The following is a 23675-nucleotide window of genomic DNA, read 5'->3' on the forward strand; positions in this document are numbered from 1 at the left end:
CTTCTTCGCTTCACGGCACACCAATTTCTATCGCGATTAAATACATGGCCTTCCAGAATGTTGACAGAAGATCGTCGATGCTGATGGGGACTATTTTTGATCTTCCAGGTACGTCTTAGGTGACATATCGATGTTCGAAGGTGGTGGGTGAAAAAGCGATAGAACTTTCTTGGTTATCTTTATAGCTTATCCCTGTCTTTCTACTTCACTGAGCCTCAGTTTGCTATCCTTAATGAAGCTTCTCGCGCTCAATAGCTTTATTGGGGCTTGCTTCCCACTTGCGGGACACATGATCATTTATTGAGGTGAAGGTCGATTGAGCCAGGCTTGTTGCTTTGGACATTTATACCACTTGTCCTTGAACAACTACAAACTAAAGCAATACCAAAAATTGGTAATTCACAAAGAAAGCACATGCAATATTTCATAACCAGATAAATTTATTAACGTGAGTTACTGTGGAAATTAAAATGGGAGTAGGGTTTAATTAAAATGGGATATTTTTTACGAAATATTAGTCCTTCAATACATGAAGTTGACGGGACATAAAACTCAAAAATGACTCTCTGGTAATTATGACAAGTTGGAAATGTTATATTTTAAAATGTAATAATTTCTGCTTTACTCTGAATTTTGTGTGTGTTCTCATACCTTAACACCTTTCCGATGTTACTCTAAAATGTAGTAGGAATTATAGTAAATTTATTTATCAGAAGAGAAATATAAGACATTTTATTTATTTATTTTTTTATTAAAGCACTTTTCTTACAATTAAGATCAACTGTTACATTTCAAATTATTATACAAAGAACTATCTTTCCACCTTCAAAAGTAAAGCCACTATATTTAGGTATATAGCTTCTGACAGAACCAAAGACAATGTGAGACTCCCTATATAATCCTGGAAAGAATATTTCTCATGAAAAGATCAAGCGAAATATGCTACACTTTTTTCGGCAACGTATACCATCTTTACATTTCTAAATTATGATAGTGACATGAGATTTTTACCACAAGGGTGCCAAAATTTTATTTTAAAATGACACATCCATTGGATTCGAATGAAAGTAAGAAGTTTCCAGCAGGTGTACATGAATTGGAGTGTAATCACTGTAACCGACTCGCGAACTGGAAAGACGAATGAAGCTGCGAATGTTGATAGCTTAAAAGTTCCTGGAATTGTTCGTCGCATCTTGGGGCAACGGTGAAGCTTCCAGCACGAAAAAGAAACAGCCGGAAAAGAAAAACATTACATTGGTTTTGCGTCCACGCGAACAAAATTGTAAATTTAATTTAAATGTGTAGAATGAATTAAGATGCAATCAAATGCTGATGTTCTACTTTCAATCTGAAGTCGAGATCAAAATGAAATCAGATGTTTATGTTCTCATTTTCAATCCACGGGAGAGATCAAAACGGAAATAAATTTAATGTTCCCATTTTTAATCTGTGGGGAGATCACAATGGAAGATTTGATGTTCTCATTCCTAACATATGGGGAGGTTATAATGGAAATAGATGTTGATGATCTAATTAGTTTTGAATTCAAAAAGTTATTATTATTGGCGAACGAAAATTGGATAACCTTTCAAATGTATGCGAAATTTTTAAAAGAACATTATAGACAACATTCTAAAATACTGAATTTTTTTTTTTTTTTTTTTTTTTTTTTTTAAATACTTCAGCTGCTAAGAATAACTTAATTTTTTCCTTTTTATTCCTTGACAAAAATATATGATACAACACATTAGCCTTCTTCACACTTTCGAGAACTCAGGATAATAATTTTCAAGTATTATAAGCTAAAGCTCTGAAAGCAATAATTGATCCAATTTCAATTCGCAACAATTCAGATTCGGTTCAAATAAAGGCGAGGCCTAATAAAAATGTGGATTACTAATTTTCTTTCTTTCTTCTTTATTACTAGCTAAACAAATAAACAAAAGTTTGAAACGCTAAGAGTATATAAGTCTCACCGAAGAGAAATTTAAAATTTAACTACTGCTTATCCATGGGTACCACACATCCTGCATACAGTACTGAGCACGAAACTAATCTCTCCCACGCGCATAACTAATATTACTCTTCCCAATAATAATGCAGTGTTTAACTATACAGAAAATTTTAAATAACAACAATTGTGTATACATATATATGTCCTGACTTTCTTGTTATCGGCTGAGTTACTCCAAGTAAAAAATTTCGTCTTTCCTTTACAAAAAGAAGTAAAACAACTAAATTTCGAGAATATAGCGCTCTAAAATTTATAAAACGGTATGAAATAAAGAAACAGAAATGTTGTCGTACTACTAGAAATACGCTAAATGAAAATTTTACGTCGTAATTTGATCATGACAATTTTCAGCTCAGTCTAATATCTAAGAACATCTTAATGAATCCGTAGTCCTTTGATGTTGCATGTCACTCTACTCAAATTTTAGTTTCGCATTTTGTTTTTCAGGTATTTTCATTATAAAGATGCTAAATTAGATTCACAACTATTTTGAAAACTAATACGTACAAAAATTTATTAAAGTTAAATATCACTGTATTAAATTAATGAAAATGTTTAAATTAAGCTTCTATATTAATATACCATTTAAAATAAAATAATAAATACAGAAAATAATAATTACTAAACTACAGAAATAAATACAGAAATTACTAATTACGAATTTTACATTTCTTAATAATGTTCCAAATTTTAATGCCTAATCTGGTAATCCTGCTTATACATATTAGTCATATCTTTAACGCATACTAGTCTTTTTAGTTACAGTACTACTCACTCTTTCTGGAAACCGAGTATACCATTTGTGTGGTCTTATAACTTTTTACGTTAAATATAGACATATTTGTACAGGATAAATTATTAAAATTCTTAAATTTTATAGTTACAATACACCGTTAGACTATCCACTCAGATCTTTTTTAAGAGTCAGAGTAACCATTCACTAATGCTTACAAATATTTCAAACTCAAAATTATCCTATTTTATAATCAAGTAGAATTTGCAAATTTAACACTTACAAACAGGCACTAACAGTCTAATCATATCACAGAATACTAAATGCAATACAGTGCAACTATGGAAGTCACAAGAAGTTTATTCTGGTTATGCATTCTATTTAGAAGAGAGAAAATTCTCCTTACCTAACACACACACTTTAAATTTACAATTAGATTTACAATTAAAGTGATGTTAGGCCAAGTATTCAGTGCAATTCATAGCATTAAACGTAAAATTGCATAGAATAATTGATAAATTTACAAAAGAAAAAAAAAAAATCATGAACACATTGTTTCTTAACTTTTCATTACGTAACATTACTGACGTAAGACACATTTCACTCACGAAAGCATTGCAGTAAATCTTATAAATATACATTTAATACCTATCACTTCAGTTACGAGGAATTCAGTACTGATTAATGTACCTGACGTACTCTTCGATGATGATGATAAAAAAAATTGAATACCTGACCAAAATATTTTGACTTTAATACATAAACTTCTCTGAGTAAATATTTAACATACGTAGCACGTACAAACTACTACTTAATGAAATATTTTGTGTTGTACTCACCGCAAAACCAATTACGATTTCACAGATTTAGATAATAAACTGAGCAAAAACGAAGACCACTTCAAAACATTGACTATTTTACTGAGCACTATTTTGTTCGAAAAGGATCTTTTGGAAAATGGAAGCAGAGGTGGAAGAGGACCAAATTTAAAGATTATGCACGCACCCTTAGCAACCTTCTGGCATTGACCATGATCACGGTGGCTAAGTCTTTTGATAGATGGGTAGCCCACTCAAAAACAGTTACTATAAGACTTTAGCATTTTAAAAAAGTCTGGATTTATTGCTAACAATAGAAGATAGCAAGAATTCGAAGCTGAATTGTTCAATCCTATTAAAAAATAATATTTATAATTAATCCCAAATAGATACACCAATTTGTACAACTTAAGGTAATATATAAATACAGTGCAATTAGTTTATTTGTAATGTTCCAGTTCAAAACCGGTAAGTCGTACTTTAAAAAAAAAAAATAAATAAATAAGATAAAGATGAGAGAAGAGAAACAAATCAACTTGAGCTACATATTTAGAAGTATCATTCCCTCATGGAACTGAAGAATAAAACTGATATTAATTTAAGACCCTTTGGTGACTGATAATTAACCAACTCACTAACAAAATTGTAGTGGCTTGTGAATAGCTATTCCCTGGATTGGACGATGTCGTAAAAGTACTGACTGAATCATTAAATTCCTTACTGCTCTCCAAATCTTCCGAAGAGGTAAGAGATCTCAAACAAGCAGACAACACCTTTATTTATGGCATGGAAATACTGAAAACACACGGTTTTGATCTCATATTATGCTGTATATCCACGTTTTACATAGCTTTTCTGAAAAGGAACTCTTAATAATCAATTTATTTTCTAGTTTTACAAACAAGTACCAAATTTTCCAGTGATAACAACTTAAGCACCAATCTTTTTGCTATTTCCTACCAAGTCGAGACCAGTGGCACCGTCTTGGAGGCGAGATAGTACGGTGGGAAGGTTGATCTTACGTGATAGTCTGTGCACCCGACAAATGCACCGGATTCAAGTCTCAATCGTAGTTCGGAGCCAACGTCGATGGTACGTCCTGTCCTTCATAACCTCAGTGCTGCATTGGGACGTAAAACAAAAATTTAACAGAAAATTGTCCCACAAAACTTTTCTATCTCATAGAATTCATTGCAAATCAATTAAAATATCGCATCCACTTCACTCTCAAAATAATTATGACTATTTCCCATGTCCTGCACGTTACTTTCCACATACAGTGTCATCGCTCTTGCCTACCAACCGAGAGGTACCGGGATAAATCTCACAACTAATCATGCTGACATTTCACAGGCATTCTTCAGTCTCACTTGATGAATGCCCTGATATACCTTTAAAGTCCTGTTACAGAGTCCATTGCAATGGCATCTAGCTTATGTGGAATACTCTATTTACATAAATGAAGTTTATATTTTAGTCATATCCTTCAAGAATCTGATATACTGAGTCTAACTGTGAATATATGTATAATGAAACCACAACTATTTAGTTGTTATATACGCAGTCCCCCTAATCTTAATTCCGAATCTACATCTTTGCTCCAGCTCCCAAACTTCTAATTATCACGTATATAGGACTACACAGCAACTGGCAACAGTACCTTCCTCTACTGGCTTAGCGCCTAATTAGGCAAATACACTATGTTATCCTTGGGTAAAGCAGTCCAGTAAGATGATTTTACTAAAATGTGATTTAGAGTATCAAGATCTGAATGATCTCAATACGCCTTCTTTTGTACTTTTTTTCATCCATTTTAGATTATGCAATAATGTCTTGACTAATAGGACCAAAATTTCAGTAGGGATCATACCGAGGTCTACATTTACTGAAAAAGAGTGTGTTGGCAATTTAATAATACTTTATTTTATGAACTTTAACAAGATTCTGTTAACTTCAGCATCTCCACCTCCTTGCTACAACAACAAATTCTAACCTTAGAAACAAGTAGGCCTATAACAGAAAGGCTCGGAAGCACTGGACAGGAAGATATAACTTCTAGCTTTTCGATGTTAAAAGCAATAGATTAAACTATTTTCATACACTATAATGTAAAGCATTTCTTAAAAATATTTTCCATTATTAGCTTCTACGTTGGCATAAATATAAAATGATTCCTTTGCTGCAATGAATATGGACAAATAAGCAAAGCCTTAGACACAAAATAAAAATATTATAATATGCTAATTCTACCTATTTTATACGTAAATAAAATCACTCATTAGTTAAACAGTTTCTCACTCTACACTTACAAATATGTTAAAGCCACCAATGCTGGCGTTTTTCAATTCCAATTATACTGATTTATCATTTATAGCGGTGGGTTCACAATATTACTAACAATGGTCTGTGTCTTAATATTGTTCTCCATTCACCAGAACAAGCGTTATTTTCAGTAATACTGCTTTCTTTTATAAATGCAGATAATTTCTACCTCTATACAATAATAATTGACAACCATTACAATGATTTTTATACATTTCATATTCTTTGCGTCCTGGAGATCCAAAAAACAATAAAAGTCAGTCTTGACATTCTAATCCGCATACCATATCATCTCAAAAAGTTTTCATGATAAAGGCTGTTGAATCAAGCCAAGTTCAGCTGACAGAATACTGTAATTTGTTCTTCTTTTATTTAAATTTGTAATTTAAAGATTATTGATTTTCACTACAAAATACTTTAAGTGGATACCTTTCAATACGGTAAACTCACGATTTAACGGACTCTAATCAACGAACAGAGTTTGACAATAAGAGATCATAAGGATATCATAGCATACGTAGAAAGATCTTCAATTTCGGGAGTGTAGATAATGTATTCAGCTGCAAAAGCTGCATCGACTGCAACAACACATCCCACGAAATAACAGAATTTTGTGGTAAAAACAGTATGCCTTTAATTGAAGATTTAACAAAAATGTGAAAAAATCACTACCACAAAAAAAACTAATTTTTTATTATTTCACAATTCTCTTCACCTGCACTTCAGCACCAGTCAACTGTACATTGTTCGCATAGTTACTTCGAACTATGACCCAAGGCTAATATACAACAATATATATATTTCCATTCATCACTAGTTGGCTTATAAAATTACTTCTCAAAAATAATGCGTAAACACTGTACAGAACATGTCCAAATCAAATATGCAGTACAAAACCAAAGCTTTTACAGACATCCAACAACGAGTAGCGAAAGAAAGGACAAAATTTAAAAAGGGAAATTCGATTTTGCATTAACGTCACAGTTCACTTCCAATGAATGTACAATCATACCTCATGTCTATGTTTTGGGGGTTTATTTTCTTCCAGAAATTCTCAATATTCGTCATTTTTCGTTGGATAATTGTATGATCTTATTCATAGAAAATACATCTGAAATGAAAAAAAAATCTTTACACTGTTTTGATGTTTAAAGTTTGAAAAACAGCTTGGACACACGAAAGAAACAGAGAATGAATAATCAACATCCTGTTGATAAAGTTTCTATGGTTTTGAACAAACGAAAACTAATTTTGTTGACCATTCAGTGGCATGTTTCAACAAAAGACTCTAAAGCAACACAAATTTTTGTTGTTCCATTTCCCATAAATAGAACAATGAAAAAGATGAAATAAAACAATATATTTCAATCACTTGTTACAGTATTTATACAGAGACGCTTAGAAAAGTTTCGGACGAATGTGCTATTACAATGATAACGAGTTCCAAATAATCCACACATAAACATCTTTAAACATTCACATTCGAACTTCGAGATATTCTCTTTAAAACTATACTGATAAAGCACTTTATTTATTTAGGCTTTTGAGACTAATATTGATTAAAATAATTAGAAAAATTTTGATTTAATAATATTGGCGATCACAACTAGTTTTCTTATTAAAGTATACATTCCTTACATTTCGTATGTACTTTACTAATTTTAAAACATCTCACTCTGAATTCTGTGTCTCGAGAAGAGATGAGAGCTCAATACAAATATTCCTCAAGCTTAAAACAGGGGTTTTCATTAAAATAGTGAACGTCGCGTGAACTATTTCGAATCAAAATTATAATTCGGTTGGAGAAGTACACAAAAACTGTCTATTTCACTTAGTACCCTAACACTTCATAATATGACAATTAAAAAAAAAATCAAACTATTGCAGACATGTCGCGACTATTTCCATAATAAAAATTATACATAAATGAACATTGACGTTCAAGAACTGTAGCCAGTCAGGCGGACCCCATTTCTACCAAGTGATGCGTAACCAACAACACATCAAACCGCAACGCTATTACTGCTAGCTTCCTTGACTAATATTCTTCATTCAAATTAAAAATTATTGCTTTTAGTCAGTCAACGCCGAGGACTATTTTCATAGCATGAGAAACTAAAATTTAGGAAATGTTTGTTTTACCGTTTTCCTAAATGTTACCTTTAAACATTTTGTCTATTATAAAGGTTTTGACACGTGTTGGTCAACATTTCGTACAAGAAGTTGAAAATAAATGCCTGAAGCATCACTACCTTTCAAAACTGTACTATCACTGTATATTATTTTTTCGCACACGATTTAGTAAAATATAATGTTACAACGCTGCTCTTTACCGTATCTCAAGCTAGAGGATATCAAAATCCAAGCTTTCTGCTATGAAAGCATATTTCAAAAGAAAAGAGCTCACGTCATCTCAAGTCACTTACATTTAAAGAGTGTTTACATTGAATTTCTTGTGTAATTATGCCTGGATTACTTCTGATTTAACACGAATAAAGTTATGAAGCAATATACGTAACTATACTTATCTATCTCTCACATCAATACTTGAATTGAAATTTCTATCATTATTTATTCCGTAACAGAATTCAAGCAAATCGTACAAATTTACTTGCATTGCTATTTCATTTTAAAATGCCCATTACATCATAAATTTACAGTAGAAAAGTAAGGATTTAATATTTGTTGAATTACATTATGTTCTTCGCTACAGTAAACAGCAATTCCCAGTACAACATTTGTTACTTTTTACAAATCTGTATAATTTTTATTTACTCTTTCTGAAAGATGTCCTTAGAAACTTATGAAGGTTATATCCAGCAAGAAGTAACTTTCAGACATGTTCTTTCTTTCAAACATTTGAATGTTCTTTCCTTATATTCTTCGAATTAGCTCTGGCAACTATGCATTCATATGAAAGGAAGCTGTAACAGGTTATTATAGGAATTCTAAGTAAAGCACTTATGCACTTCATGGACATGTGCTATTATGTAAACCCAGTACAACAGGTTGCCCAGAAAAAAAAATCATTACCGTTAACACAAAGTATGATAATACCAAGTTTAAAAATATTATTGTTGTTTCCTTTCAGTGAGGCATTTCCATATAATTCTGGCCGTGACCAATTTCATACTAGGATCCCTGTGACTTACCACCCACTAATACGCACATGTCCAAGCCGACATTCGAATCTGAGATCTGGTAAATTATCAATCAAAGTCTAATACTTTTACCTACTATGAATACCATTACATCAATATCCATACTTGCCACTGTTAAAACTCTAAAACACAGTTTCCTAATACTTAACTAGTTACAAGCGTTTAATTAATTTAACACAACGAAATCAAAACAAAATTTATCTAGCTTGCTATATTATAGTGGTTCTACCACACGCTTTGTTTAAACACTTACTGAAATATATATGAATATACAGAGCAGGTATTCTATACAAGGCACATGTAAAATTCATATCAATATTATACATTCACACATGTATACAAAAAAAAACTGTTATATAAATGTGATAGTCTTTCCAGTCATCAGTATGGTTCATTGAATTTAACCACGTCTTTTAAAAGTAGTACAATGCTTTTGATTCGTCATATAATCAACTAAAATATACAAGCTATATAAAATAATATAAAAACAGTATCACTGGTAGCGATGATTTGCTAACATACAAAAGTTATCAATGTTGTTCTCTTATCTTTCTACGTTAGTTCCTCAAAGAACAGAGGTTATATTATGCAGAAAAAGACAAACTGCTGTACAGAACTATTGCACATAATGAATTTCACAAATTAATGTATAACATCAAACGAAAGAAGAAATTCTATTTTCTTTATACATGTATCGAAAACAGTATGTTATTGTATTTCCTATAATTTTTGCAGCTTACAGCTTTGAATGGACACATTATTCAACCCATGTTCATTATGGAGCACTTCTATTCTATTTGACAGTTTGTCAATAGTGTAAACTTTTTGACAGTTTGTCAATAGTGTAAACTTGGGGACATACTTAGAGAGCTCTTTTTCCAAGAATTCTGAAAATCCTGTCCACCCCTCTAAACCTTCCGCTAACTAGTCTCCGCAACACGTGGTAGAGATTTATGATCCCTTCTGGCTAAAAACCAATGTTGCCTCGATTCCTTTTCCTTCTTTCCTTTTTCCTAGTTTATTTTATTTTATTTATTTATTTATTTTTTGTTTTGTTATTGTTGTTGTTGTTAACTGAAAATAGGAAGTAAAGCTTTCTCCTTATTTTGCCGGACTTGAACTACCCAAGTAGATCGGAGGTACGCCAACACTGAGAGCAGTGACAGCTTACACGCTCGCGAGGACTAACCGAAGTTTGTGGGGATGAAAAGAAGCAGTGGTTGGGGAAAGAGCCCTTTAAGGCTGTCCCGATGTATAATTCAGAAGCACCCTCTACATACGAGGTTCGGCCAGAAAGTAATGAGAGAGACGTGAAAAACACGTAAAACAAGTAAAGAATAGAAAACATTTATTGGTCATACTAATACACTTATGAGCTCACTCGTGCCTATATGGTTAGCGTATACGTCTTCGGAGCGGGTTCGATACCAAGTGGGGCAGTTCGTGTGGTTCGAATCCCACGTTAAGCTGTAGGTGCACGTTCCGTATGGCCTCGCTGGAAACGGGATGCTAAACCCCAACTAAACCAAGTAACACACTTACCCACACAGGTGACATGTTAAGTAAGCACTTATCGCAGCACGCTACTGTAAGTTTCTATACCGTCAACGTATTCGGTTGCCGCCAATGTCAGTGAGAGATAGCTTCCTTAAATGCATCATCAGTGATAGTTTCAAAATTTGTGCAACCCAAAATCTGACAAAACAAGTGGTAGTTCTGTATGCACAAACTTTTTCGATAATAAAATCCGTAATTATTTCGCGGGACTGTCAATTTGCTCTCACACAGATTACACAGATACACCAATGAGACGAGGTGTTCTTCATACTGACTGGTCGAATACATCTGTGTTAATCGAGTAAAACTAACAGTACAGAAAGATAAGCTAAGGTATCTACAAAGCGTCCAATTTTTAACTATCACCTGCTTTACAGATTTTACACCGAAACGTTCTTTACCTTCTGGTCGACCCTTGTATCATCGTACACTTGGTTCAAAAAAGTACTTTACACTTCTCAACGACTTCTTGTGTCAAATTTTAGATTCTTACTCCTCAACTAATAGACTACTACACAGTACTCTATTAATTAATACATATCATATTAATACAATAAATTAAAAACACTGCTTTTTGACAACGAGTATACATTGTCGAAAATAAAATACATAACAAACATATTTTTCTAAAATCCTCAACTAACATGTCGAATGTTAATACATGCAGTCACAGAAAATATTTTTAAGTTACCAGCTATGTCTTTAATATCATAGTTATGAAACATATACATTTTCAATTGAGATTCAGCACAAAATTCGTTAAAACAAATTGAAACACTAACTTGTAAGTGTGTGTACTTTATAAAATAAAAGTATTCAAGTATAATGTAAAGCTAAATACGACTAGTACATAATAGTCTTTGTTAGTTATCATACTAAATGAAACCTGTAAAACTTAGAAAAAAAATGAACTGCTTACGTGTATATAAAACTATATACTATAACGTTACTGTAGTGTGTGTCAATAAATATTTTCGCAATATAAAGAACAACAATGATACCTCTCAAGTTCTTCCTTGGACGCCATACTTAATGATATTTATCTTCAAAAACATATTAAAGCATTTGCTGAAAGAAGTTATAGAAAATATACACTTAAAAAAATCTGCTAAAAAACTGCTGTATGTTATTACAACATACTTGCATAAGAAAAATATTGTATATTTATCAGAAGAAAATTATTCCATTTCAAGATCCCAATGAAATGTCCGATAAGTGTCTTCTAAAAACTCAGTAATCGAATTGCCAAGGCAACGAAGGGCTTGGAAGAAAGCTGCAACCAATAAGGATAACGACAATGACAAGAGTTTTGTGGGTAGCCCTTCCTTGTTAGGGGTTGTTGAGGATGTCGATGCAATTATCACAACGGCTTGTTCTTCGCATGTAGAACTGGCGTCTCGTCGCACTCCTCTACTGGATCTTATCTCTAATCAGGTAATGATGCTTCCTCTCCGCACAAGTACATCTACATCATCCTGAGGGCCATCTGGATCCTCATTCGATGGAAGATTCGAGTGTTGACTGACTGGTCGCTCAATTGTCAAATACACCTTTATAAAAAACAGAATTACAACAACTCTTGAAATTAGCTAATGTTTTCAAATTAATTAGCAGTCACGTAACCACCCACCGGTAACAATGGCAATTTTCACCAAGACATTTATGTGACTTAGGTTTTGTAACCTTTTTCAGTACAAACTCTCCAAAGCATCGACGTTGATTGAAAACTTACATACTGGGTGAACTTCACGTACTATAGAAACAATTTAAAGTAAAAACTTTAAAAAAAAATCTTAAATTGTTTCTAAAGTACATGAAATTCACTTATAATGTGATACTGCAAGTAACACTGATTCCTTGAAGAATCTGTACTGAGGAAGATGACAAAACCAGTCACTAAAATGTCAAGATTGCTACTGTTACCAGTAAGTGCTTACGTCAATGCACATTTTATTTATTTATTTATTTATTCTATTTAGTCTTGTTTTGCATGGCGAAGTTAAGGCTAATCATACCCTGTCTCCCACTTGACCATGCAAACATCAAGATTAATATGATAATATTAAGTATTTATAGAATAGTGCTTATAGAATATATAGAATAACACACACACATACACACATACACACATGCACACACATTAAAATGAAACGAAAATTACACACACACACACACCCGGACACTAGGGTGGGCAGAAAAATTTTTTTTCTTTGTTTCAAACGCTATACTGCGGAAAACTTGCCTCTATGGTAGATAAATGAAATGCAAAAGAAAAATATTTCTTTGTGTACGTCTGGCGGTAGCGCAACGACCCTAAACTTGGAGAAAATATAGATTTTCGTAACTTTTCCAATACATGGAGAAAATGTAAATAACTTCTATAACAAGTAGCTATAGGCATGTTTCAATAGAGAAAATTACAGAAAAGATAAATAAATGGAAAACGAATATATTTTACAATTTATTAGTAGCGTATCATTTTTTATTTTATTTTTTTTAATACAAAAATTGACATGGAAATACTCGTATATGCCTGATTGAAACGAAAAGGTTTTTTCTGATTGTGTAGCATTTTAGTCACTACTTCTGATTGGTGGCACTCTATGTCTGTACTGTCTTCCGCAACCGCAATAGACTGTGCCAACCTACAATGAACTGCGCGTGCGCGCGCTTGTTCCACCTGTCGTGAGCTCCGTGCATAACATTAAGAGTTTGTGCCGGAAACGACACTGATGGTATGTTGTTCATTTGAGTTTCTGTGGTGTTTGTTTAAAACTGTTTAGTGATTTGATTATATTAAGCACTGTGTCATGGATGTTTCTCAGAAAATTACTCGCAGCCAGTTATTTGGTAACCCAAAAGAGTTATCATTGAATAAACCTCAGAAAATTACTCGCAGCCAGTTATTTGGTAACCCAAAAGAGTTATCATTGAATAAACTTCCAACTTATGAAGACATTCTTAAGTGCTTTTTCCATGAACATTAAAACTTAGCAGTGACAACAATCAACAGGTCAGTGAGTTTTTCTCGAGTTTCGAATATTGTGGTACGAAAGTTAAATCTGTGTTTGATAAAGCTTCAATACCAACAGTAACGCCTTACAGAATTGTTCAGTTAATAAATGCATACCATGTCAGTTATCGTAATCTTATGAAATCCTTTAAGCGGGATAAGGAAAAGGAAAAGTTCAAAAAGAGAGTTGAAGATTTCAAAAGAAAACCTTTGTTACTGTTTGATGTCTCTGTATGTAAGTGCAAAATAACATTAGACTGCAATTGCCAAAAGGTCACTGATAGTGAGGTTTGTAAGTGTCCTGTGTCTATTGTCTGTAACTGTGAAAAATGAAAAAAATATACCCATGATTGAACTAAAATTCTTGTACTCCGAAAGAAAGTTTGGCATAGGTAAAATTGGAACTGTGGACGTAAAGAAAACAAAAACCCAAAGACATGAAAGGAAGTTGGCTGAACATAAAAGAACTCAGTCCAATGTTAATTTATTATCACAGCCACCTTGTTCAAAATATACAGATACAGAAACTCTCCTGTCAAAAGAGGTAGACAGTGATCCGTCTGAAGAGATAGAAGATCCTGAGCCTGAGAGTAAGTCACCATGGCAGATGCGCATTAAATTGAAAAATACTGCTCTGACTAGTAATCGTTTTGGAGCATCAGATAGAGCAACGGCAGCTATCGCTTCAAGTGTGTTGCAAGAGTTTGGTGTCGTAACTGGTGATGACCACATCCATGTTATTGACAAAAATAAACTTAGAAGAGAAAAAAGTGTTAAAAGCTCAGAACTCCAAATGCAGAATAAGGACAAGCATAACCCACTTCAAGGTCTATATTTTGATGGAAGGAAGGATGACACTCTCGTGATTGAGAAAGTAAGCTCAAAGCAATTTCGAAGAACTATGAAAGAGGAACATTACTCAATTTTGCAAGAACCTAATTCTGTGTTCGTTGGTCATGTTTCACCCTCTTGTGGGCCTGCTCAAAACATTGCCAATAGCATTCTTTCTTGTTTGACTGAAGCTGGAGTTTCATTTCATGAACTCGACGTAACTGGATGTGATGGCACAGTTGTCAATACAGGGTGGAAAACAGGTGTTATTTGCCAAATTGAAAAACAAATTAAAAGGCCACTACAGAGGGGTGTGTGTCTCTTACACTTTAATGAATTGCCATTCCGACATTTGTTTTTACATTTAGATGCTGAAACAACTGGGTCAAAATCATTTACTGGTCCGATTGGCATACAGCTCAGTAAATGTGAGAAACTACCAGAGGTAAATTTTGACTGTGTTGAGTATGAGATTCCAGATGTAGACCGAAAAGTTTTAAGCAAAGATCAACACTACCTGCTGGACATAAGCTCCGGTATAAAATCAGGAAGCTGTTCTGAAGATTTGGCTGTTCGTGAATCTGGCCCACTTTCCCATTTAAGATGGTTAACAACGGCGAACAGAGTTCTGCGATTGTATTTAAGCATTGTAAACCCAATAGATGAACACAAGAACTTAGTTTATTTTATCCTAAAGTCTTATATGCCAGTATGGTTTCATATATATATATATAAAGTACTTCACAGATGGACCAAAACATGTATTTGAAGTTATAGAATCGTCAGGATTTCTGCCAGAAAACTTGCTAAAAGTCATTGAACCAGTAATTGAGAGAAACGCATTTTTTGCCCATCCGGAAAACTTGCTTTTAAGTATGACAGTAGGTACAAGGGATCATATAAAAGAGTTAGGATTCAGAAGAATTACAGTATAAAGGCTAGAAACAACTTCTAACAAGAAGTCAATAAAGAGTTTCCAACTACCGAAGATCCATTTCCTAGCTACAGACCATACCGAAATGATTCACTGGAACATTGTTACACTTTCACCACCGCCTTTGCTGCGGAGATTTACCGATCAAGAGATTTGGTCTAAGGTCCAATCAGGTGAAACAGCGGCTGAGTGAAACTTTGACAAATTCCCATGTCATACCCAAGGATTGGAACGATGCGTGAAGCTGGTAACTGAGGCGTCACAAAAAGTTGTCGGTTCCAATTCCAGGGATGGTTTTGTAAGAACTACACTTTTGTCAAGATCTTCAATGCCAAGTTTTTCAAGCAAGTCATTTTTCAAACTACCAAAAAAACTAAAGACAAGTGAAAGATTGTATTTAATTACAAACTGAAGTTTTACACAATCAGAAAAAATGTTTGTTTCAATGGAAATTTGTCTTTTTTTTTTTTTTGTTTTTATAAGTGTAATACGCTACTAATAAATTGTAAAATGTTTTTCTTTTCACTTTATTTACCTTTTCTATAATTCTCTCTATTGAAATATGCCTATAGATACTTGTTACAGAAGTTGTTTGACTTTTCTCCACGTATTGGAAAAGTTATGAAAATTGAATATTTTCACAAAGTTTAGGGTCGTTGTGCTACCGCCAGATGTAAACCATATATATCTTGCATTTCATTTTTCTACCATAGAGGCAAGTTTTCCTCAGTATAGCGTTCCAAACAAAGAAAAAAAAAAATTTTTTGGCCCATCCTACCGGACACAGATTATTACTAATAAACACATAATATATTCAGATACATTTGGAGAATACGAGAAACAAATAAAAGGTAAGAAGAATAAAAATCAGCATTTTGTCAGATATCAGTAAGCCTAGAGAGATTCATAGATGGTCTGCTCAATCGACTTTTGTTCATAGCTTTACGTCAACTTTAGTACTTATTTATATAAATAAAAATGAAAATGAGTATGTTTGTGACTTAAAAACTCTTGAACCATCCTTGCGATCAAATTTTCATCATAGATAAGATTCGGGCCTGGGATGTCTTTTTATCATTTCACTTTGACGATACAACGTAGGGGAGGGGATGTAAAGGGTATATATATATATATATATATATATATATATATATATATACATATATGATCGAAAATTACCGATATTAGTGTCGAATCCATAGTTTTCGGGGTCGCTCAGATGAACAGTAACACTCCGATACCGTTTAAATCCAAATTCAGCCCAAGCTACTTAATAATTTTTCATTTTTATTTATATGTACATTACTTATTACTTGCTGATTTTTCATTATGATTTCTTTGTTTCTATCGATTTAAATTCTTATTTTAACCTTTTAACCCAGCGAAGTGGGTAACTGACGTTAGTAACTTATAAAAGCAAATATATACTGTACTTCTCATAGATTATTCAAAGCGCTCAAAAATAGTTCCTCCTCATAGTGCACAAATTATTGGGAAGGAAGGAAATGGGACGAGAAGATTTTTAGCTAAATCATTGTTGGAAATAACAAAAAAAAAAAAAAAAAAAAAAAAAAAAAAAAAAAAAAAAAATTGCGGTTCCGAGTTAACACCGGTACCTTACATGATTTTACGAGTTCTATCGATTGTTCCGCCTTCTCACCAATTCAATATCTCAGGAATAAAGCCTCCATCACCTATGATCTTACATATTCTTACACCGATTAATAGATCTCGTAAAATCATCTAACTAGAGGCTTCCAAAGTTAAACCTTGGAGCTGGGGACATCCTATATATTTCCTGAAAGGGTGTGTCAAGCAAGTTCCAAAACAGGTTTCAATTCCTTGCCCGGATAAGGTGCATCCTTCTATGGAGGGTTCATATATGTCCAACTTCCAGTTAACTTCGAAAAAGTGTGAGATACGTGGACCTCACACCTTAAAAACAAACGCCAAGTCCCTGAAGCACCATCTTGCCAAAACCATGACGTGTAAATTACATAGCCAAAAACAAAAGCCAAATGCACCTGGAGTCTTCTTCTCTCTCATTACCCGATCCTTGTCGTTGCAGGAGGGTGACCAGTCGGGTTTATATAGCTACAAAGAAAGTGCTGTTCGGATCGAGTAAATGAGCTCAAATTACTACCAAGACTAGTGCAAATATAGATGTTCTTTTGAGAACCTAATTAGTAACTCAAAATCTATTGAACGTTTTTGTACCGTGTGATCTACCAAACAACTCGTCTAGTTGAGCAGTTGTAGAATATATAATGAACGTAGAGATCTGACAATGTATATAGGTGAAATAGAGGAAAATACAGAAATTGAAATACATCGAATGTGTCACATCTAGCCATAATAATGGGTCACATTAGCTGTGATACCAAATGACTTGCTGTTGACTAGATATTATGGATATGTTTTTCCCAAATTTATATGTCTAATATTGTAGGATGTTTATAGTGAAATAAACATTTTTTTTAGTTTTATTACTTTGATATAGGATATAATTGGTAGTGCATATTATATTCTTAATCTACTAGTCATGCCGAGCACTTTGATATATATATATATATATATATATATATATATATATAGGACATAAAGGTTAAGCTGTTGTATATATCCTGAATGGGCGTAATCACTTCCGGGCAAGAAATTGAAACCTGTTTTGGAACTTGCTCGCCAAACCATTTCAGGAAATATATAGGATGTTTCCAGATTCAAGGTTCAACTTTGGAAGCATTCCTGGTAAAATACCGATGTTACTGAAAATGCAATGTTTCTATACATAACCTTAATCCATGTAATATAAAAATTCTATAAAAATCAGGTAATTATTAAATAACAAAATATAATAGAAAAGCTCGGCCAACATAAATGATATTCAAACTAAATAACAAACGCTGTAAACAAACTGCATAAGACTTATGTAGGCGCATGAGAGGATGATTCAAATTGACAAACAATTGGTTACTTACCAATACATTCTTCCGTGGGAAAATTAAATATTCTTCGAACATATCGGAACAATTTAGTTCCGTCTTCGGTGGTAAGGTAACAGATAAAAACGGATAAAAGAAATACGGTATGGGAAGAGGAATACATACCACAAACATAACATAAAAACTGGTTACTAAAAGGAACGAGCAGAGCGTATGGAAGAAAGAAAGAGTTGGATTTGAAAGAAGCGTGGTGTCTATGCTACGTCACTGTTGCCAGAACCAAAATACACGTCAAAGGTAGATAGCCAGATTTCATTAATGTTGCCAGAATACCGATTTAAAGCCGGTTTATATTTATGAATAAAGAATGATTCTATAATCTCTCGTTGTTGTTTCTTGTTTTTTCCTGAGTTTATTACATTAACTTGCTTTATGTTATGTGTATGTTGCCTTATGTGAAGTGACAATCTAGATATACCTTCTTCGTGTGACTTTTTTTTTTTTTTTTGAATTGTCTAATGTCCTTTAATTTGAGTGTTAATATTGCTTTTCGTTTGACCTATATATGAAGTCACACTCACACAGAGCACGATAAATACCTGATTTATTGAATGGATCATCAAAGTAACTTTTAAAGCTAGTGTGTTGCTTTTCTAAACTTTTCTGGGAATACTGGAAACAGATATGCTATGTTTTGCAAGAATATTTTGAATTTTTGTCGATAGCTGTGGAAAGTAAGGAATTCCTACTCAGGTTTTTGCTTGTGGGAATAGTCTGCTTTTAGGAACTTAAATCGATCTAAATGTTTCATTAAACCATTTTTGTAAGGTACCCTTCTTATAGCCATTCTTTTGTCCTGTTTAATATAAAAACTGTATTTCATCATTGAGATCACTTGGACAATCACAAATTAGTAATGCCCTACCAAAAAAAAAAAAAAAAAAAAATCTTCAAAATATTGCCCTTATACAGTGGATGATGGGCTAGCTGTTGATGTATGTAAGTAGAGCCTGCAAGTGGGTTTTTGATATTACTTTTGTCTTAAATTTATTGTGCTATCTGGTAGTCAGTAAATTAAAAAAAAATGAAATGAAATCTGAGTTTTACGTCCCACGTTATGCCGGTTAGGCTAAAGGAGACGGTGATTATGAGAAATGAATGAAATGGTAAATGAAGAAAGCGGGAGAACCCCGAGAAAACCCACGCACACGGTGTTTGTCCACCACAAAGTTCCCTTGAGGTGAGCAGGGTTTGAACTCGGGACTACATGCACCAGAGATGAACGCTCTACCACTGAGCCACCGCGGCCCCTTTCAGTAAATTTGAAAAAGGAAGACAGTTATCAGATTCATGTTCGAAAGAGAACTTCAACCTAGGATGCTGATTATTGAACTGGACAAATATGAAATGAACTGAAATCTTTAGTTTAACATCCCATGGTTACGCAAGCGAAGTGCCAAAGGAGACGGACGAAAGAGCAAGTGAATGATGATGAAAGAAATGGTGGAATGAGAAAGTGGGAGAAACCCACGGACATGAAGTCGTCCACCACGAACTCACTTAGCATGGAATTGAACCAGGGACCCTTAGAACCAGAGGTGAGCGCTCTACCACTGAGCCACCGTGCACCCTTGAACTGTACAAATAGTTGTAAAAGAGTACCTTCATCGCGTACAAGTAGTAAAACGTCATCAGCATAACGATAATATCTAATATACTTAAATGTATCTTATTGTAAAATAGACGTTTCCGTCTGATTTAAAACAACCTTGGACAGTAATGGAGGCAGTGTGTTCTCCATAGCCAGACCATCATTCTGGGAGAAGTAATGATTCTCAAATTAATTTATTGATTGTTAAATACATCTCAAGCAGTTGTACAAGAAAATGACTTACATACACAGATACATCACTTTGTAATAACAAGATCGTATGCTATTGATAGTAAGTTCCAGTGGTATGGACGGGTACATATCAACATCTATGGATGCAAGCAAAACAGCATTAGCATTTACAGGTGATGATAACTTGTTTAACGTCACGGCTATATTTAACAACATATTTGAAACCACAATTGTAATCATTAAGTTTTTTTATATAGCCATTTGAATAATAAGAAAGCTGGATGGTTGAAACCTGATATGATCGGATGAAGGGGAATGTCGAGCTTGTGCACTTTTGGAAGGCCATAAATAATCGGAAGGCAAGGTGCATGTAATTTTATCTTATCTTTTTTCAGAGTCAGTCAATAGTGAAGAATAATAATTATTGATTGTACCATTTCTGTAAACCTGTAGCACTCGCTTGCGCGGAAGTGAAACAAAATTGCATTTCTCAGCTATTTTTAAAATGCCGGAAGCGTATCTCTTATTTCGACGTAAGTGCATACTGATTTCCATTCATCCATCTACTTTACCCTACAGTGGGCCAAAGGGACTATAACTATGGGAAGTTTAAGTAAAAATTTCATTTCTATTTATTTTCTCCATATCTCCATACCTAGTTTCCTGACGTGTGTAAGATCCATGAACGAGTTCGAAAATATGTGAGTAAAAGAGAAGTGTAAGGTAAGAAATGCTGCTTTTCATGTTAACGAAGCATGCTGTGTTAAGAAAAATACTTTAAGAAAGAAGTTTTAAAAAAGCATCTTCGAAGTTTTTGCTTACCTCCCTGCTATGTTTTATTTCTCTAAAATATTTCAACAGTTGCAAGGACCTTCTTCATTTGGGTGTAAAATTAAGGGGAGAATGTTCCTTACTGAGATAATAACTAATACGATATCTTACACTCTAAACGGATAGCTTTTGAGGAAAAAAAAATCTTCACTTTCTAAAAAGCTCCCCGAATAAAAAACCGCCCTCCTTTACCTCCGTACTCGACTGAAGGAAATGCTGAGCTCCTTCGTGGTTAAGCGGTTAGCATACGCGCCTTTAGCGTAGGAGACCCGTGTTTGATTTCTGGCTGGAGCTCGTGGTTCGGATTGAACGTTAATCAGTGGGTCTTGTCTCATTTAGCCTCGCTGCTGAAAGGGACGTTAAATTTAAAATCAACTCAACTGAAGGAACTGCTAGCTGAGCGTTGAAATTTATCAGCAAATTGAAACAAACAGCACCGAAATAATAAGGAAAAAACCTACAAAAGAAATTACAATTACCTCTGTGTAGTACCTGCATTACTTTATAAAATTTATATTATTAATTAATAATAATGTTAACTACTTACTCGTGGAGGCTCCATACTGATTTTTCGAAACTCACTCACAAATGACAAAATGAACAAACAAAAACACGCAGACAGTATCCACTCTGACGCTGTACTGACAACATGAAGAACCCAGCCACCATCTTTTGGGTACCATTTCGTTGGGTCTTTACCTGTAATGAAACAATAAGAGTCACATGACAAATATAAATTACAAAGTAACGTGTAGTTTCAAATTAGTTGAAATTTACTTTACAGGACATCTGACAGAAACGCACTTACTTTCTGAATTTCAATCATACTTTAAAGCAATATAAAAATAACCTACAGAACGTTTCCACGAAACTTTCAAATCATTTTCACAGACTTTCAATTCTTTTAGAACATCAATGAAGAAGAATTACAACTTTTATTCCAAATCAGGTAACGCTTATGTTTCTTCAATTTTAATCCTGGTATTTTTTTTTCTTTCTTTTCTGAATCCAATACTTATACATCTCGATTTTAAAAAAAATTGTAACTTGACCCTCGATCCAATGACCCTAAAAGAAATATTAATAGTTAGCAGAAAGTGTACGGTTGTATCGCCGAATCAGAGACATGAGGAGGGTTTATTTGGAGTTTAATATAGGACCAAACCACACGAAGTATTAACAGTACTATAAAGGTAACCAAGAAAGTGTGTCACTTTTTCATCCACTATTTTTTTTTTCTGTCACCCACGTCGCTTTGAAGTATTTTGTTAAAGTAATTAAAGTAATTTTGTTAAAGTAAGCAGTAATTTCTGGTATGGAATGAGTTTTTTCTGCCTGTTTCGACATGTCTTTGCTCTGATCAGGCATTATTTAAATAGAAGAATCCTGCACTTTCCTTATGGAAAAACGGTTTCGGTTAATTTTCTATTTTTAATTTGTTATTTCTACTCTTTACATCTTACTTAACAACAATCATACTAGGCATAAGAGCTGGAAAGGCCTCCTAAACCCTCTAATCGAATCCCTAATCATTAGGACCACACATGAGACTTACAACATTGTGCTACTAGTATATTACTTAACACGATAACTATCCAACGAAGACAATTATTTTAAATATATCTCTGCAATAGAAAGCAAGAGCAATTATCTCTTCCGAGTTCGTTAATGGGATGTAAAATCCCGTGCAACTTAAAAATATGGGGCCACTTTTTTACGTCTGGCAGTCCACATAATACCTCTTGAATGACTTTGAATGTTTGAATTTTGTCTTTACAATAGATACCTACACCAATGTGTCTGCTGTGCTTGAAATGAAATTAATCCCGTTCAGATTAGTACTATGGAGTCCACTTCTCTACATTTATTGGTCCCCGATAACTTTTGAACGAAATCGACTTTTTATTTTAATAGATAGCTAGAGGAATTACCTTGGTCGTCTTTGTTAATTGAATCAATTCCTGTAGTTTAAAAATATGGAAGTCACCTATTTATTTCCGTTACTCCATACGATAACTCTTGAACGAAAGCGAATTTTTGAATTTTGTTTCTTGTAATAGAAAGATAGAGCGACTATTTCGTTCGAGCTTCTTAATTATATCAACCCCGTGCAAATTAAGAATATAAGGGCGACATTTTAAGTTCTGTGTGATTTTTACTGTCTTTACCAGAGTTTATTTATTGTTTTTGCCCATTATGTTGTTAATATGAAGTGAAAAAAGGCTACAGGAATATATAAGCATATTGCTTTTTGCTATTTTAAAATAGGAATATGTTTTTATTTCTCTCGTGTTCTTTTTAGAAAAAAGAAAAAAAAGTGTACTTCGTAAAGAACCACAATACAATAAGAACTAAATGATGTATAATTGGATTACTATTCGGTCATTCAAATGAAATGAAATGAAATCTTTGAGTTTTACGTCCCACGTTTATGCCGGTTAGGCTAAAGGAGACGGTGATTATGAGAAATGAATGAAATGGTGGAATGAAGAAAGTGGGAGGAAACGGGAGAACCCCGAGAAAACTCACGCACACGGTGTTTGTCCACCACAAAGTTCACTTGGCGGGGGTCGGTCATTCAATTATTCATTATCATCCATTCCATTATTCAAACATTCATCTTCTCATCAATCACCATCAATTATTCATCTATTTAGCATTTAATCACCTACCATT

General features: G+C 33.6%; 1 protein-coding gene across 1 annotated transcript in view; it reads right to left on the minus strand.

Moving 5' to 3' along the window:
* Positions 1-1679: 1679 nt before the first annotated feature.
* Positions 1680-23675, minus strand: part of LOC145681026 (DNA damage-regulated autophagy modulator protein 2-like) — a 64400-nt gene continuing 42404 nt past the window's right edge. Inside the window, exons 6-7 of the mRNA XM_081752326.1 lie at positions 21547-21698; positions 1680-12155 (exon numbers count right to left, since the gene is read on the minus strand). Of these exons, the coding sequence (XP_081608452.1) occupies positions 12036-12155; positions 21547-21698 (272 nt within the window). The 3' untranslated portion in view covers positions 1680-12035. The remainder of the gene's footprint in view (positions 12156-21546; positions 21699-23675) is intronic.

This window comes from Thermobia domestica, chromosome 3 (assembly GCF_964235325.1).
Source record: "Thermobia domestica chromosome 3, izTheDome1.hap1.1, whole genome shotgun sequence".
NCBI lineage: Eukaryota > Metazoa > Arthropoda > Insecta > Zygentoma > Lepismatidae > Thermobia > Thermobia domestica.